At 40.6% G+C, this 18,194-nt stretch overlaps 3 protein-coding genes across 3 annotated transcripts; 1 reads left to right on the forward strand and 2 right to left on the reverse strand.

Moving 5' to 3' along the window:
- Window positions 1-1,096: 1,096 nt before the first annotated feature.
- On the reverse strand, window positions 1,097-1,664 carry LOC147145899 (complement C1q-like protein 4). The gene is made up of 2 exons (XM_086032807.1): window positions 1,538-1,664; window positions 1,097-1,380 (listed from the first exon to the last, which is right to left on the reverse strand). Exons 1-2 carry the CDS (start codon window positions 1,662-1,664, stop codon window positions 1,097-1,099), a joined length of 411 nt encoding a protein of 136 aa, XP_085888933.1.
- Window positions 1,665-2,347: 683 nt separating this feature from the next.
- Window positions 2,348-7,402, reverse strand: tppp2 (tubulin polymerization-promoting protein family member 2). The gene is made up of 4 exons (XM_086033524.1): window positions 7,268-7,402; window positions 6,411-6,602; window positions 4,742-4,895; window positions 2,348-3,694 (listed from the first exon to the last, which is right to left on the reverse strand). Exons 2-4 carry the CDS (start codon window positions 6,599-6,601, stop codon window positions 3,503-3,505), a joined length of 537 nt encoding a protein of 178 aa, XP_085889650.1. The 5' UTR covers window position 6,602; window positions 7,268-7,402; the 3' UTR covers window positions 2,348-3,502.
- Window positions 7,403-10,053: 2,651 nt separating this feature from the next.
- Window positions 10,054-17,124, forward strand: ftr84 (finTRIM family, member 84). Its single transcript, XM_086033392.1, has 7 exons — window positions 10,054-11,154; window positions 11,465-11,560; window positions 11,658-11,891; window positions 13,301-13,457; window positions 13,539-13,595; window positions 14,122-14,175; window positions 14,427-17,124. The coding sequence occupies exons 1-7, from the start codon at window positions 10,579-10,581 to the stop codon at window positions 14,966-14,968; spliced, it is 1,716 nt and encodes a 571-aa protein (XP_085889518.1). The 5' UTR covers window positions 10,054-10,578; the 3' UTR covers window positions 14,969-17,124.
- The last annotated feature ends 1,070 nt before the right edge of the window (window positions 17,125-18,194 follow it).

Raw genomic sequence — 18,194 nt, forward strand, 5'->3', positions numbered from 1 at the left:
CGACTACCAACTTCAACAAACTACCACTAGCACCCTGCACCCCACCACCCTCATCCAACCCCCCACTGGGCGATATTTGAAACGAAAGACTCACCGTGGCATAGAATCCTCAGCGCGGCCGGACTAAATGTTTCTCCTTTTAAGACCTTTATGGACCTTTGAGGACCTCGGCCGCGGCCAGCGGTAAACCGAAGCCTCGCCACGGACATTAAAGCCTCGCCACGGACATTAAAGCCTCACCCCGACAATAGATGATTACATAGACGGAGAAAATGGGCTTCCGATTATGCTAAGTCTGACTATTTTAAGTTTCCCGTCTATCGTTCATAGCCTACAAAATGGGTGTCCATCATAGGCGGATAGACAGACTGGTCTGTCACATATGCGGAATGACCAGCTCTGTTAAATAGCCTAACAATCTCTTGAATAGAGTGTTTTTATTTTTATTTATTTTTTATTTTGTCTTGTTTGACTCACAGTGGATGTGACCCCTACCCAAAAATAAGAAATGGTACCGTCTAGTTGTTTTACATCATTGTTTTGATTTGTTATTGAGTTAGGCTTTATGATGTTTTGTTTGATAATGCGGGCGGCACGTTGCCAAGTAGTCAGCATACCTGCCTCACAGTTCTGAGGTTGGTGTTTTGAATCCGGGTTCAGGCCTTCCTGTTTCCTGAGTTGACTTTTTCTTCCTGTGCTTGTGTGAATTTTCTCTTTTGTCACTTCTTCCCACATTCCAAAACATGTTTTGTCCGTTGATGCAAATGTGTGTGTATGTGAATGATTGTCTCTTTGAGCTATGCAACTGGCTAGCAACCAGTCCAGGGTGTTCTCTGCCTCTCACCCAAAGTCAGCAGGGATATGCTTCAGCAGTGCTATTGAGGATAACTAGTGGAAAAGATAAATGCATGGATTCATTTGAAATGCAGCAGTGTGTTAACTGCCTCATTCTTGTCAGAGGAATTCCATATCTAAAGATATACATGCAGTATATCCATGATGTTTGTTTGTATGCAAATATTCTTTATATTGTGGGATCATATTATATTTCAACCCTTTGTGAGCTGTACACACTCATGGGATCGTGAGGTTGTGGTTAAACTAGCGTTGGGTAGAGCAGAGAGCCTGCAAATGTGTTCAGCCCTCGAATGTTCCCACATAGCTGCCTGCCACTCAACGGCTCCACATAAACTTGACTCCCCTGACTCAGAGACAGCAACACTAGGTGAGAGCTGCTGTCCTCCGAGTCCTCCCACGTGGAGGCCACCGCCTCGCCGTTCTTCATCAGCTGCACTTTGTAGTACATCCTCTCTCCTGACCTTTCCAGCTTGGAGTAGACGGAGAAGGAGTAGAGGCCAGAGCGAGGCGCTGTAAAGATGCCTGGAGTGAAAGAGAGTGTAAATAACTTCCTCGCCATCAGTTTGTAGGACAGAATACAGAAAAGTTAAGCACTAGTTATTTGATCATATAATGATGTGCCAGCACGTTCGCACATTATGACACAGTCGACATGAATCATGATACACGCTATGTTTACCAAGAGCTGGGTTGAATCCATTTCCATGGTTTAGGATGATGTCATCATAAGGGATGGGACTGTTCTTGGTGAAAGGCCCGAGGCAGCTTGTTTGGAGGCTCAAATAGGCTGTGAATGCAACCCTCATCCCTCCTGGGACACAAGCCGTCCAAGAGGAAAAAAAGACAAGATGAGCTAAGCCTTTATTACTTCCATGGTCGGCCCATTCACAAGGACAGCTTGAGAAAGCAATGCAAACATCAGTTAGACGTTTTTTAAAGCCAAATCACAGTAAACCTTGGGTTGGAGTGTAAATAATGAATGGCTCATGAATCATATTTCTGTTCATCAGTTGCGCATGTGTTGGCTGTTGAGCATTTCTTGTGTTTTTGGAGCTCGATGTGTTTCTTTTGCATTCTGAGCATGGACGCACAGTTCAGGCTGGCACGGAGCTATAGCTCCCATGTTTGTATAAGGACAACCCCCGAATAGCATTGGGGGGGAAGTGAAACCCCCCAAATTCCTCAGAAAACACTCAGAAACCTCCAAATCCAATATACATTTTCCATTAAAAAAAAAACACCCTAAAAAAAATAATCCAAACAGCGTCATTCAATGGCATTGACTTTAGGCAACAAAGGACATTTTTGCTTTCATTATAGTTGGTTTTAATTTTATAACAATAAAAAAAGAAGCTCTGTGTCCAGCTCTGCATTTTTGAAGAAACACTTGATGGACTTAAACCTTCAAGGTTCGAAGGTGGGGGTTTCAAATGCAAAATGGATGGATAGAAATGAGCAATCAGCATCGTAACAAATGGAGCATTACCAGTTTTCATGTTGTAAAAGTAGTTACTTTATTGAAAACGTTGTTATTTAGAACCATTCCGGCAGTGGCAATGGTGTAACTTTGTTCCACATTGGAGAAATTTACAGTTTAGGTCCCACACGTTAATCAGTCCACATTCTACATGCTGCACATATACAAAGTACATACTGGATATCTTTTGCAAAGACAGTATTGAGAGCCCAACTTAACGGCTTGCATGTTCAATTGGTTCATGTTACATCTTTCAACTCTTAGTAGTAAGTACTTATTTTGGGTTGCAAATTTTTTCCTTGGAAAAAATAAATATGATATACTATATGCTAGTTTAACACATTTCAATCATGCCCAACCGATGTACATGTTCAAATTAAATAATTGCAAAGGATTCTTTTTTTCAGTGTATAGCTACACTGCCTGTTTATCCAGGCTACATTAGGCTATAATGAGATGCACAGTGGCGCAAACACGTGAGCTCTGTATGGTCAACTTTGTGTTCTGACCTTTATGTATGGCTTTTGTTTCAGGTGAGAGGGAGCATCTAGGGAAGAGCGACACATACACACATTATGCACTTGTTCTCTTTACGTTGTGCAACTCTAGCTCATAAATGTCTCAAAACCAAAAACACCTGTTTCAGTTCTATTGTATCAATGGCGACAATCAAGCAGTATGTTGATTTGGGTCATTCCTGTCCCCATTCTTCTCACAACCTCAAGGGGAATATGTGCATTGTTATCTGGAGATTAGTATGACATGTAAGTTATGCGTTCACCTGTTGCATAGTCTTTAAACTAGTTCTTGCTTTGACATTTAATTTCAAAAATTTTATGTTTTGAGTGAAGAATTTTAACATTGATTTTTGTTTTTTATTCTGTTATCAGTTTCTTTATATGATGCTAATAGAATAAATAATGATTCATCCACAAGGTGATGTGGAATAAGGACGCCGGTGTTATCATTGCTTGACAACAGGTAAATGATTATCCGTTCCAAAAATGTAATGTATGAATACATGTATGAGAATTTTGCCTTTAGACACTTGTATAATAAGGCAAAAGTTAAGCGCGGATTCAGTTTATATGCTTGTCAATAAATGCACATTAACATTTTATCTGAAAATATAGAGAGACCAAAATCACATGTTATGTGTCTTCAGGATTAGGATTCTTTCACTTTGTCATCATAAGAGCCGCTCCCCTTGTAAGATGCGACGTAGCCACTAGTGTCTGGGATGTCCTCACGTCCAATCTTTCCCCTTCCTTTTCCCGAATCATCGAATCGCTCCTTGTGTGTTCCTGTGTACTTGGACGTGTCGGTCAGCCTGTCCACAGCCGCTGCCTTTGCTGGTCTCTAATAAAACCCAAAAATAATGAGTGCTCAAACAAAGAATTCAACTGACCCTATTTATTGCTAGACTCAAATTTCAAAATTGACTTCAGCAAATACAGTAAAATGATTGCTTTATTATGGTGATTTAAATTAAAATCTACCTTGACTGCCCACAACTTTATGACAGTGTTGAGCATATTTACTTTATTTCCAAAATGTACATTACTGTTCTTTGGGAGTGAGGAGTCACTTCAAATCCTCGTGATATGCTTTACCCAGACTTTCATTCAGAAAATGTATTTTGGACGAATCTTTCTAGTCAATGTCATGTCATGTCATCTTCCAAACCGCTTATCCTATATAGGGTCGCGGGGAGTTGCTGGAGCCTATCCCAGCCGTCAATGGGCGAAGGCAGACTACACCCCGAACTGGTCACCAGCCAGTCGCAGGGCACATATAGACGCTGTCACTGAGCGGGAATCGATCCCACGCTGCCCGCACACAACTCAGGCGTGTGTACCACTACACTATCAGCGGACCTTTCTAGTCAATATCTAAATGAAAATAATGCTAATAATATGTTTATAAATAACTTCTATTTGCCTAGCAGTACATGTAAATACTGAAACTGAATGACACACAGTGAATCACAACCATATTTGTGGTTCTGCCATAAAGCGTGATGTCTATTTTAGGCTAATGATGCATCAACAGTCTTTGAAAAGCAAGCCAAGAAGCTACAGGCAGTTGTGAAGACTCAAACAGAAATCACAAAGAGAAAGTAAAGGTTAGAGAAGGTGCTGGACCACATGAATGAATGGGATGATTAGATTTTAAAATCGAATTAACTAATCACAAAACTTGGATATGGTCACTGAAAAGACAACATCTGCACACCATAACGTTAGAATAATGTGTAAGTCACATGAGATTGTAAAATCAAATTTTACTGAAACTACTATGCGTATGTTGTCTCATCCCTTCTGTGTTGTGCCTCATCTGGAGCACCAAGCTCTTCAGCCGCGTAAGGAGGCATGAGTGCAGTGGAACTAATGACAATGTACTCACAGTGATTCCAGCGTTGGCAGGCTCCTTGCCAACAATGAGAGCATAGAGGAGCTGCAGCGCTTCCTCTTTGCTCTTGCCTTTGAAGCGCTTAGGGCCCAGCTCAGTCAGAGCCATGATGAACTGCTCAAATGTGATTACACGAGCTGACTTGGACCTGAGGAAACATATAATGCTGTTGTAGGCTGCTCTGAGGAAAATCTTTCAGGTGCCAGAGGACAGATATGCAATCATATTCTTTTTGTAATGCAGGAATGTGAAATTGCAACAGGCTTCTGAAATAGTCAGTGTAATCTTAGTGTGGCACCTGCATCTGTTCAAATTATTTGAAATAATTTCTGTGATTTGCCATTACCAGTACTCTGCCCTGGTGGCATTCGACATAAATAATCACAACAAAACATACAAAGTCAAAGAAAAAGAAAAACACATTTCAGATCAGGGGTGGCCAACTCAAGGCCTGCTAGCAAGAACCGTTCTTCACATTTGGGATGAGACATTGCTTAATTGTGTAGGTGTAACTAATATTTGACCAACCATTAATTGTGGATTTTTTAAAAATTGTACATTTTGGAAAATGAAGGGTGAATTACCGGTTACAAAAGTTCCACTGTTTTACTGGCCTGTTTTACTCTGAGACCAGTGACGTGCTGTCAGTGGAGGCAGGGGGAGGCTCAGCCTCACCTGACGTCATTGAAAGAAAAGAGCCAAATGAAAAATAAATAAATAAAAATGTTTTATTTATAGGCAACAGTGGTTTGTAAGTTATTTTCTTTTGTTTTGTTTTTGTACTTTTGGTATATGAACTAAATATGTTCATGTGTTTTTTATCGTCATTGTTAACATCTTTAACCTCTCTTTGATTTCAGAACAGCGGAAAAAAGGCGATGTCTGAGGCTCGCAGTTCTCCAGCTGCTGTCACGGACTGAGACCCGGAAAAACAGCTGCATTGGAGCCAAAACAAAATGTGGCAATACATCACCCTCCTTTGCTTTTTGCATAGAGCCCACTGAAGGTCGAATATTGCTGTTTGTGCTTTTTACACAATGACACAACATCCCGCGTCATCCCATCAGATTTGTGGTGTGACATTGGGATTGTTTTCAACACACGAGTGCAGACTAAATGAGTATTGATTGTTAAAGGGAAGTCAACCCAAACATTTTTTTTCAAGAATATGTTCAATGCAGGCTCACTAGTTGAAATTAAGCACTCTGATAAATATTGCGTTTGTGGAATAAGAGTTAATCCACCTCTTTTTAGCAATCTCCGGGGGCGGCCATTTTGTCACTTCTGTCGACTGAAAATGACATCACTGTTGCTCAGGGCTAAGGCAACCACCAATCACAACTCACCCGTTTTCTGAAGCTGAGCCACGGTTGGTCGTTATCTGAGCCCTGAGTATCTGTGATGTCATTTTCATTCGACAGAAGTGACGAAATGGCCGCCACCTGAGATCGCTGAAAACGGGTGGATTTTGTTGCTTAGCTCATATTCCACAAACACAGTATTAATCAGAATGCCGTATTTCAACTAGTGAGCCTGCATACAACATATTCTGGAAAAAAATATGTTTGGGTTGACTTCCACTTTAAACTGAGTCTCTTAATGACTTGTCATGTCATCTGTCAAGTTGCCTCTGTTATGATGGATGCTGCATTGAAATTATTACTTGACTTTGGTGAAGACAATGTCAACATCTGTAGTGGTGACGTTCTTGCCGTCGATGATGTGACAGTCCTTGCAGATCTTTGCAAAGTTCTTGCCAGTCATCTCCTTCCCCGTCGCCTTGGTGTCACCATGAATGGCAAACTTGTGGAAGGATGTCTCCACCTCTGATGTAGACACAGAGCCCTCTGCCATGCTGATAAACACACACAGTGGATGCGCAGACCTTAGATTTTGCTCGAGAAAAGTTTCTACAAAGACTTGATTGACATGTTAATCAGTTCAAGTGAGCATTTTGTCTCGCTCAGAATAGTTTGCAAGCAGAGGCAGTTTCACATCCATCACTGTTATTTGTTACTCAAGCTGATCGCAGGCCAGTTTAATTCAATCATCTCCATTTCCAAATGGCCCCTCTGCTTCCCACTCTGCAGAGGCTGAACAATGAAGGCAATTTGCTTTCTTTTTTCATCAACTAAAGACACAGACACATAATTAGCCATCACTTGTTCTTTTCTTATTGCATGAGTTAGTATCATTTTTAGTTATGCAGCTTTTTACAGCTCTATTCTGGAGTCGGATGCAATTTCAATTGCCTTTCAGTCATGATCAACATCAGCTACTTGATGACCGGATAGGTTAGCCTATTAGACTATTCAAACATAATAATGACTGAAAAAAACAACAACCAAACAGACAGGAAAGTAGGACCAAGTAAGTAAATCACACTGAAAGAAATGTGTCTTCAACATTAATCTGCACATATTTTTGTTGCTGGAGCAAAGAGAATGAATGACCTCTTTACACTATTCCCTGTTGCATTGTCCCTCCGGGCATCCACTGCAAAAAGAACATAAAGTGTACCTGCTGCTGTAGGCTGCAGGATGCTTGCCAGTGAATATTTTCAGGAAATCCCGGAAATCGCGTACGGCAGCTCAACCTTCTTGTCCTCCACCTTCCGTCTTTTTTCTTCCACTTCCTTTCCTCCTCTCTGCCACTCCCAGGCTCTTTAGTGGTGACGACATCCATGCAGATGCCTGGATAGGAGGAGGAGAGAAGAGGAGGAGGGAGAGAGTACCACCCAGCACCATCAGTGACATCACTGCCACTCAGCTGTTCTTCTGTCTGTTTGGTCTCATGAGCATTTTGCCATTAATTATTCGAATGGACTGGATTTATGTTAGCCATCATGCTCCAGCGTTCTGAGTGTTTTCAGTGGTAGCTACCACTGTACTGTCATTCTGCCAATCATTCGTATGTGACAGCTTTTATTTGGGCCACAATGACATAACTAGGCTTGTTTGGACATGATAAGAGAGAGAGAAAGGTCAAAGTGCACTGGCAAAATAGCTGACCCATGAATCACATCACACTGTTTCATGAAGGTAAGGCTGAACAGTCCACTCTGATGTACGAAATAATTAACTCTGAAAATACCGTATTAATAGAATACTGAAAAAGTACTTGCTCCCCGTCCAGATTTCTAATTCATCAGATAATCAGATTATCAAATAAACAGCCCAAGAAGTTATAAAATACAGTTTCTACATGATGATTTGATTTATAAAAATTCAGAGCAGTAACTAAAACCAAGCGTTTGCAATAGCTGGTTTTAGGTGGTGTGTCTTTTTTACTGGAGGGTTTTCAAGCATGAACTGCTCATTTATGGTCATGCCATTGCATCCCAGTTGGATTTAATTCTAGACTTTGACTTGGCCACCCCAAAACCTTCAGTTTATTTTATCATTATTCTTCGTATTATTATTCGAGCCATTCAGAGGTAGAGTTTCTCATATGTTTTGTATCATTGTCTATCTGTATAATCTAAGAGCGCTTGTGGTTGCCAGCACGAACCGGTGTCCGGTCCTTCTGGTTGTTGTTGCTTGGACATCCAGCTTGTTAAATATATATATATAATTTTAAAAAAATGTAAGTGTGATACTATGCAAACCTGAAATCAGTCACATCAGTATGTAGAGTATTAGGTACTAGTCAGAAGCTGTAATGTCAAAATGACTTCGTCTGGAATAATCTTAACATCGTTTCCTATATTAAGAGTTTAGCTGTTCATTTGTGATTTTCTTTTCACATGTTTATCTTTGGTGGAAGTCAAATGCTCATTTTGACTTGATGATTTTTCTGTTTGACTTGCACAGTCAGAATGGCTTCTTTTCACTTCCCTCCATCTGTCCAGTCTCTGGTCTTAGATCCTATGGGAGCACCGGGTTGCCCTCCTTTAAGCATCATGTTATCTCTGCTGTTTCCTCTTTCAGACATATGCTTGCACAGCCCGCCTCCCCGCCCAGACCCTTGTTTGTTTCCAAAAACACATCAGAGGGATCCAGTCCAAGTTGACAGTCCGCCACCTCATCACAGCTGTTATACCACATGCTCCCCGTGACTCATCCAAGAAGTTCCACCTACATACCCTACTTAGCAACACCTCCAACAACAGATTCATCGAGAACTTGGTTATTTTGGTTCTGTGCAAAGCACGCTGCAGCAAGGCCTCAAACAGTGTAAACACCAAATTTTTCACCATCATACTTGTATGACTCACAATATTGTTCTTCTGGGGAACAAAGGACAACAAACTGTCAAAGGATTCTGCACAAGTAATTAAAACCACATCCGGTCATATATATTTCATGGACCGGCAACACTTTGCCACCAGGAGTGGGCGGGGTGTATGAAAAAATATATTACGAACTTATTGATCATAAGTTTACATTGTTTTATTGTTTTAAATTGATGGTTTTAAAGGATCTGTACTGAAAATAAGATAAATGGAGAGTACTTCAACATATGGAGTTGATTTTTAAAACAAATCAAAAAGATGATGAACTGAGAAAATGACTAAAGCCCGTATCCCAATTGAGCGACAAATGTTTGCGAGTATTTGCGCAAGCAGTGAATATTGATTTTTCGTCAGGGTTCGTCCAAGGTCGCAAACAGTCACGAAGACGTTTGTGGATCATTTAATAACCCAATCATATGTTTATTGCCCTTCGGAATGTATTCGGCAGAGTATGGAGTTTTGGGGGCTGACATATATGCCCGGTTGGAAAAATAATTGTCTGTCTCTCCGTGAGGCCCGGTAACAAATGACCCACAGACCGGTAGCGGGCCATGGACTAGTGGTTGGGGACCCCTGCAGTTGAAAACACTGAACATTTTATTCTGGATATTCTTTTTTAACACATTATAGAGCACTGATTAATATACTTGGAATTTTAAAAATATAAGCATATGCAATACATTAACTTTTAACAAATGTACTCTTTATAAATTGCACCATAGGAATACGTATATTATATTGCTGTCAAATTTTGCACTCATCATCTAAATTCTGCACACTGTCACCTAGCACTATTTATCCACATTAGCATGTATTTGCGTGGGTGCCCACATCCTGACAGCATATTTTCTGTTCAGGGTAAACAGAGTTGTTTTGAAAACACGCACCACCATGAAACTCACTGCTCAGTCACATGGAAACTGGGAAACAGCTGGAAGCATAGAAACATTCAGTTGACTGAGAACTTGTGCATAAAACCACAATAAGAGAGCCGTGTGTGCGTTATCAAGGGACTGTGCATCAGTGCACCTGAAACTCAGTCAGAATTCAAGCCTGTTCATTTTCAGTACAGTGTAAATATCTTGGGGTCTCTGCTGGTTTGCTGATTGAAATACCTTTTTGCTTTTTCACAGACAATCATTTTGTCATTGTAAAGCTGTAAATAGTAAGGATGTGCAGGTGTCAGGAACAATATTAACTTGGGTTCTGGAGACAGCTTACTGCAGCTTTTATTTTTATTTATCATATGATGGATACACTGTGGAGAACAGTGTGTACAATAGATGGATATAAACTGCACAATGCAAAAAAAGTACATTACAATCTCTTGCTGAATTGTGTGTGTAGATTTTATGAAGGTTGCTGACTGCTACTTTAACTCAGACAATGGGGAAAACGAGTTGAGGGTGAGAAGGCATCGTTTGTCTGCTTGTAGTGTAAACAAAACCTCCCCATTTGAAATGTCAGCATAAAGAAGCAGAGTGTCACTGTGTTGGGTCACTTCAGCTCTCTTTGGTTCAGATACTTGTGATTTTTTCACAGACATTCGGGAAAATACATATGTTAAAAAGGGTCTGCTTCAATTTCCTCTAAAGGGATGATGGCTGAGTCGAGTTTCCCTTTACCTCCAGAAGCCATCTGCCCTCTTTGTGTGGATGCACAGAGTGACCCGGTCACCATCCCATGTGGGGACACTTACTGCTTGGAGTGCATCAAGATCTACTGGGATCAGTTTGACCATATGGGGGTTTATAGCTGCCCCCAGTGCAGAGCAACCTTCACACCGAGGCCCGTGCTGAGACGCAATCTACCGGACGTGTACCACGAGCCCCGCCGCCAACTTCCAGAGCTCACTCCTTTCCCCTACATGCACCGGGAGTCCTTCTGTGATTTCTGCGTGGGTCGGCGGAACAAGGCGGTCAAGTCATGCCTCGTGTGCCTGGCTTACTACTGTGAAACGCACGTGAAGCCACATTACGAGTCATCCACCTTCAAACGACACAAGCTGGTGGATGAAACTGGGCACCTGGACAGGAAGATCTGCCCACAGCATGAGAAAGGCCTGGAGCTGTTCTGCCGCTCAGATCAGATGTGCATATGTGTATTGTGCACTGTTCGAGAGCACCGCAGCCACAATATCACCTCTGCAGAGGAGGAGCGCATCGACAAGCAGGTGCAGTAGGTCTCACTGAAAATGTGACTCTACAAGACTTTCTGAAAAGCTCTAAAAGGCACTTCAATAATAGCTGCTGGAGATTAGAATGGCTAGGTAATTATCTTGACAAGAATGCCACTCCGCATTGTGGCCACATGTAAAATCCAATCCAAGTAGCTCGTACTCCTGTCTAATTGTTTATTGAAGAAAAATGTAATTCCTCAACCCCGCCAAAACCTTAATATGGTCAGCCTACAGTAGCTCCAAAGTGACGTAAGAGGAGATGAGATATAAAAAAGTCCTTCTCATCATACTTTGCTTCCCTCAGAAAGTGCTGGTGGTGACGCAGTCTGAGGTCCAGCACATAATTCAGGAGAGGATGAAAGAGCTGCAGGAGCTCAAGCATAATGTCGATGTTCTCAAAGTAAGACGAGTCGAACTTAACACTCCGACAAATAGCATACAAACATGTATTTTTATATACATATAAAGCATCCTGACAAAGTGACCTTTCCTGTTAGAGCTGTGCCCAGCGGGCCCAAGCGGAGAGTGATAAGACATTCCACGAGATGCTACAGGCGGTGGAACGCTGGAAGGCTGAAATCCATCAGATGATAACAGCCAACATGCAGGCGGCCATGTCCCAAGCTGACAGCTACCTGGAGCGCCTGGAACAGGAGATACTTGAGCTGCAGCGAAGAGATGCAGAGCTGAGGCAGATTCTTGAAACAGAAGACAACATTCACTTCCTGCAGGTCACTCATTGTCATTCATCTCTTCATAATTTTTATATCAATATACATTGTTAGGCTGATTTCCTAACAGCACCCTGTTGTTCCCGCTGATCAAACTCCAATTCATTTCCCTCCTTAGTGCGGTCCGCTTGGACAGATGTCAACACAGCAAAAAATATCAACCCGTCAAAGAATTTCTAAAAGTGGTGATCTTGGTACAGTTCCAAACGTACTCTAGAGCGGTTTGCATGAGATGCGAAAGCCATCCAACCTTGGTCTGCTACAGCCACATATGAACACATTCTTTCTTGACCCAAAAAATTATTGTTTTCTGTGACTCTTCTAGTCTCTCTGTATCTTTGTTGTAACCTGCTAATCACACTTTAAGCTTAGCGGCTCCTTCCCTCTGAGAACATCCTGTTTGAACACCTTGTAATGCTGAGGTATAGCGTGCATACGTATGATGTCAAAATGTGAACAGCATGATGAAGAGGACTGTTCAAATATAATTTATAATTGGACGAGCAATTCAGATTCTGGTTGAAGAACAGCATGTTGTGCAAAAAGCACTGAAACTGAACAGGACATTCAAAACTTTGGAGAAGGTCGACCAAAAGTTAAGTTTACCTGTTGTAATGTATGGCATCCCTTAATGTACGCCTATGTTACGTGATGACGTAATTGGGTGTTAAGAAGAGGTAAAAACACTACACCTGTAAAAGGTTCATAATGAAAATATACCCTAAAGCAAAATATCTCTAATGTTTTATAGGGTAGTGTAGCTATGTACTGGAGCTCTTTCTCTGTATGGTTGACTGGTTTGTTAACTTAATTGGTTTTCTAAATGCAGAAAAGGGTTGGTGGATTTCTGTTCCATTACCCAGAGAGCAGCACTGTTAAAGGGAAGTCACCCCAAAACATTTTATTTACACTAATATGTTCTATGCTTCTCCGCTAGTCTATACACAGCATTCTGATTAATATTAGTTTTGTGAAATATGAGTTAAGCAGCTAAATCCACACATTTGTATCCATCTCAGAGGGCGGGAATTTGGCACTTGCTGTCGACTGAAAATGACATCACAGTTGGTCAGAGCTCAGGTAATGACCAATCACGACTCACCTGTTTTCTGAAGCTGAATCATGATCGGTCGTTACCTGAGCCCAGAGCAGCTGTGACGTCATTTTCAGTCGACAGCAAGTAGCAAAATGGCCACCCCCTGATATGGACAAAAGCGGGTGGATTTTGCTGTTTAATTCATATTCCACAGAATATTAATCAGAATCCTGTGTTTAGACTAGTGGGGCTGCATACAACATATTATTGTAAAGAAAAAAAATAGGTTGACTTCCCTTTAAATGTGTTGTTTTTAATGTTTAATAATTGAACTTTTTTGACTTGATTATGCTCGTGTTGTGTTGTTGAATAGAATTTTCCAACCCTGTGTGTTGCTCCGGAAGCTATGGTGCCCAAAGTGCTCATCAACCCTCAGTTCTCCTTCAGTGAGATGAGTAAAACAGCCTTAGAAATGAAGGAACATCTAGATGATATCTGTAAAAAGGAACTCAGTAAAATCTCAAAGACAGGTTTGTCCACATAAACAAAAACATTGCTTCGGAGTACTACCATTATAGAACAGAAAAATTGAATGTGCCTCCTTTTAACAGTAGGTGAAACGCCTGTGTACATCCTTTTGCCAAGAAATGGAGACAAACGGCTCAAAGGTAAGTGTGAACCAAAACATGAACTTATAATATGAAAAATTAAGTAAATGCATATACGAGCATACAAAAAAAAGTTCATAAATGCGTATTTGTTATGTCAATTCACTGCTGAACCAATGCCTTTTGCCAGTTAATCTCATACTGTACCATAAAATGTGTTTTCACTTTGCTAATCATCTTTTTCTGACGTTGCTATTGTTTGTGTTGTTTGGTCAATAGGACCACCATCACACTGCCCCACCAAAATGTGGTACTCTATTGGTACTGCGATCAGGTAGCTGAAGGAACTGGATCCTAGTAGAAGCAGTGAAGATTTGACCTATTTGAAAGTATTTCAATGTGTTTCTTAGTCACAAAGTTTGTTACTTAAAAATGAAGCATAATTTGAAAGGAAAAGAAATCGACTTTCCAATTGTCTAAAATATAGTAGCATGATGCATTGTGACAGTTGTTATGTTTCGAAAAATGGGCTCATTTGATTACCAACTAAACACAGAAAATGTTTCCTATTTTCATGCTGAAACAGTTCCTAACAGAGTGGATTTGCAGGAGCCCAAAACAAGATCGGACTTCTTAAGATGTGAGTTGTTAACACTCTTCCACCTTACTTTCTAACCAGGAGTTATTTACTGTATTTGGGCCCAATGCAGCAATATTATTTTCTAGGCCCCTTTCATTAGCCCTGAGAATCGTCATCATGTTTCTCCCTCTAAGGGAGTCCCTAAGTCTACTATACTACAGATATGGATAGTTGGATGTCAATTGTGGGTTAATGTGTATTCATTGTGAGTTTTGATTGTTCATTTTAATGAAGAAATGTGTTTGTCGTAGACTCCTGTAAGATGTCATTCGATGCAAATACAGCCTATAAGGAGCTGGTCCTGTCAGATGGGAACCAGAGGGTCACCAGGAAGAAAACAGTCCAGTTTTATCCTGATCATCCGGAACGCTTCGATGGCTTCTCCCAAGTGCTGTGCAAGGAGCCACTTACTGGTTTCAGATTTTACTGGGAGACCGAGTGGAGCGGCGAGTTTTCCCTTGGAGTGGCCTATAAAAGCATCAATCGCAAGGGGAAGAACTCACACAGTCTGCTAGGCTACAACAGCAAGTCTTGGAGTCTGCTCTGCTCCGATTCGGGATATTCTGCTTGGCACAATAAAACAGACCGCGATCTTGCGAATGCTCCCCGGGCATCGCGAATCGGCGTGTACCTGGACTATGCTGGTAACACGGTGGCGTTTTACTCCGTCTCAGAAACGATGGAGCTCATCCATAGATTCAAAGCTCAGTTCAGTGAACCTTTGTATGCAGGCTTTGGTGTGGGCTCCTCAGTTACCCTTTGTCAACTTAAACAAAGTCCTACACCTTACTAAGATACCAAAATAGAGTCTGTTTGCTTTATATTGTAAAATACATGCTGTATTATTCTTAAATTTAAAAATATGCAGTCATTTAATTGTGAAAGCTTCAGAAAAAATCAGAGAGTAGACTGGTGTGTAATGAGAATCAAAAATAGCATCACTGTCAATGCCGTGGCCACCTGTTTTCATCTGATTTAATTCTCTGGTAGCTAGTTTTCGATCACGTCATCAGCATTTGTTTGTCCACTGTGTTGATACACTCAATAAGCACCGGAACAAAACAATGTTCCCATCTTCAAAATGGCGGTGCCTGACGTCACGGGAAAACTATTTATACTGATGGACTAGCCTGGATGACTCTATGGTTGTGTTAGCACATGAGAACTGCTTGCATGATGGTTTGCACTAACTATACTGCTGTTCCTTTAACTGTGTCTATCTAATATTCACTATGTACAGTAACAGTCTTCTCCTTTTTAACAAACAGTTGATTTTACAAAGTTAATTAAACTCCAAAATTGTAAGAGTAACAAATGTATTATCTATATTAACAACTGCTTTTAAATGATCCTTAGGTTTCTAGTCCAGGTATATTTTAAAGTCCCTGCTGAAATGAAGCAAATTAGAAGACAGTTTTGTCTTTACCTTATGTAGTTTAACAGAACCGCTTACAGAAAAAAAAGTAGTGCAGCCAATCAGTTTTATTTGCATTTCACTTAGCAACGAAAAATTACACAAACATATGATTGCTGAAGGTTTTTTTTTTTAATATGTGAATGTCTTACCAAAATTGTTTTGTGCAGTCATTGCCTTATTTAATGTTGCCTTAGAATGAGTGATTGAAATTAACACCAATACAAATCATTCTCAGAACATTGCTTCACCTTTTATTTAAATGAGTTTTTTTCACTTTTAAAACAGAGCATAGTTTAAGTTTTTTCCATAATCTTTAGTTTGTAAAGCACCTCACACTGAAATTTCTTATCATCAGAGCTCCTGTCTGTCTTGATGATCGTAAAGACCTTATGTGGAGGTCACGGCATGTGGCAACCTCAAAGCATATATTGTTTCCAGATCTCTCGAGGCTGGCGTACCTGCCCATTGAAATTGACGCGAAAGAGCCAAAGCGAACTGATTTGTTGAGCACGTCTTGGCAGAAGGATGTGCTCACTCTTCGAAAGCTGGTTAGGTATTGTTCTGCTGCAGGGGCTACGTGTTTTCATAGTCTGGATGCCATATGTCAAGAAGCAGTGAAGTGTGTGATACCTGAATATGGTGTTGTATTGAAATGGCTGGCTTTGCACTGCAGCATTGAAGTATATGTAGACATTGGGTTTGTCAAGGGTGTAAATATAAATTACCATGAAATCTTCTTTCTTTTTCTTTTCTGGAACACTGAAGGGTATCTTCATTTTCTTAGGCCCCTGTATTTAAAAAAATATTTTATTTATTATATAAAATCAATTACAGCAGCCATCTCTGGGCGACAACCATCATACATGTCATCAGTGGACTCTGTCGGCATGTTGAGAAACACATGATCAGACCTCTATTAAGGCAAAACAGCAACGGTTACAACAATCAGATGTTTTATATTGAAACGGTGTACATTCAAACTTGGGCATTTGCAAATTCACCTGTATGTTTTTTTTGTTTTTGTTTTGGGGGGTGACCTATATTCTTTCTTCATTGCAAAAACTGTCTTTGTTGTGCTCAGTACAAAACAATAAAAAAAAGTTTTATTTTGGCACCACCTTGTGGCATCTACAGGCAGTTGTAAAATTTTTAAGAGGGAGGCCTCAATTACTCATGGATTTTTGCTGTTTGAGCCAGGGCTCGGTCTCAATTCCTCCAGGAATAGGAGAAATTCACTTTGTTTTCATTCAGACAGGTGGCGTTTTTAAACGAAAACAGTGATAAGAAGGCTACATGCCACAAGTGCCAACGTGGCGCTTCATGCGTTTGAGTTGCCATTGCAAGGAAATCTTTTTATTCATCCAAAATAAAAAAGTGTAATGACCTGTACAGCATCCCAGGGGCACCAGACTATTCAAAATGGGTCAAACGGTGCCACCAGGAATAAAACAGTATCGCACATTTTGTGAGAAATCTCGATTTCTTCATGACCTTTCAAGTGGCATATGTAAATAAAGCATAAGTCAACATTTTATATGTTTATTTTATATTATTTATATTTCACATTATTTTCTCTTAGTTTGTTCTTTACTCTTGGTTGCATGAGGCACTGATAGTGTGGTGTAGTCATTCCCAACAAAAGTGTTTTGGCTCACAAGCGTGCTCTGAAACATCAACATGAGTGGCATGGAAAACGATCTAATTTTGCTTAATTTGTCTGAATTAGTTACCACCAATAATATCTTTGTTCATCTACTGAATTCCCAGTCAGTCCTAATACCCAGTCATTGGCAGTCCAAAACTTATAGCATATCTCTCACCGGTTGATTGAGGAAGGGCATCTTGTGTAAAAATGGTGTGAACCAAATCATGCAACTAACTCACTAGGGACCCCTGATGACATGAGACAAAAATCACAACAATAACTAGCTGTAGCTTGAGGTTGGCCAGAAGGTTAGCTGTGTTTCCAAGCACAACGTCAGGAGCACGGAGAAAACACCAGGAGACCGGCCAAGTAGGACAACGCCACACCTGCCCTTTTACAAAGAGTGACACTTTAGGCTTTTTGAAAAAGCATTAACAGGTGAAGCATAAACCGTACCAGGACAAATAACACTTTTACTGTCCAATTTGATTTTTGATTTGAATTTAACATACCAGCCGGGGCTTCAACGCATGTTTTGGGAACCTTCTTACTCGGCTTAGCGTTGTTTTAAACCTTTTTTCAAGTTGTTTCATCTCATTAGATATTTTATACATCAGGCATCTATGCATACTGACTTTTTAATCTGCAGATGAAATAGTTTTATACTGTATATAAAACTCAGATCTTTTTTACCTTACTTTTTTTTTTCTGTGGCGTGTTCTTGGAAAGCGTATGCTTTTAAAGCAGAAATTTGGAGGGGTAGCGGTAGCAATGAACTCTCAGGAAACAGGATTTAGCTGAACCTATTATCCTGCAGGAGGATTGTCCCATTTGTGGCCGCTTCTCAAGGTTTCAAATTTTTCCCCAGATGGGATTTTTTGAGTTTTTCATTGCCCTCCTGGGGGTTAAGATCAGGGGATTTCATTAATATTACTCAACTTTGGGTGAAGCCCTTTG

This window comes from Filicampus tigris, chromosome 6 (assembly GCF_054856515.1).
Source record: "Filicampus tigris isolate MCC_2025a chromosome 6, RoL_Ftig_1.0, whole genome shotgun sequence".
In the NCBI taxonomy this organism is placed as follows: Eukaryota; Metazoa; Chordata; class Actinopteri; order Syngnathiformes; family Syngnathidae; genus Filicampus; species Filicampus tigris.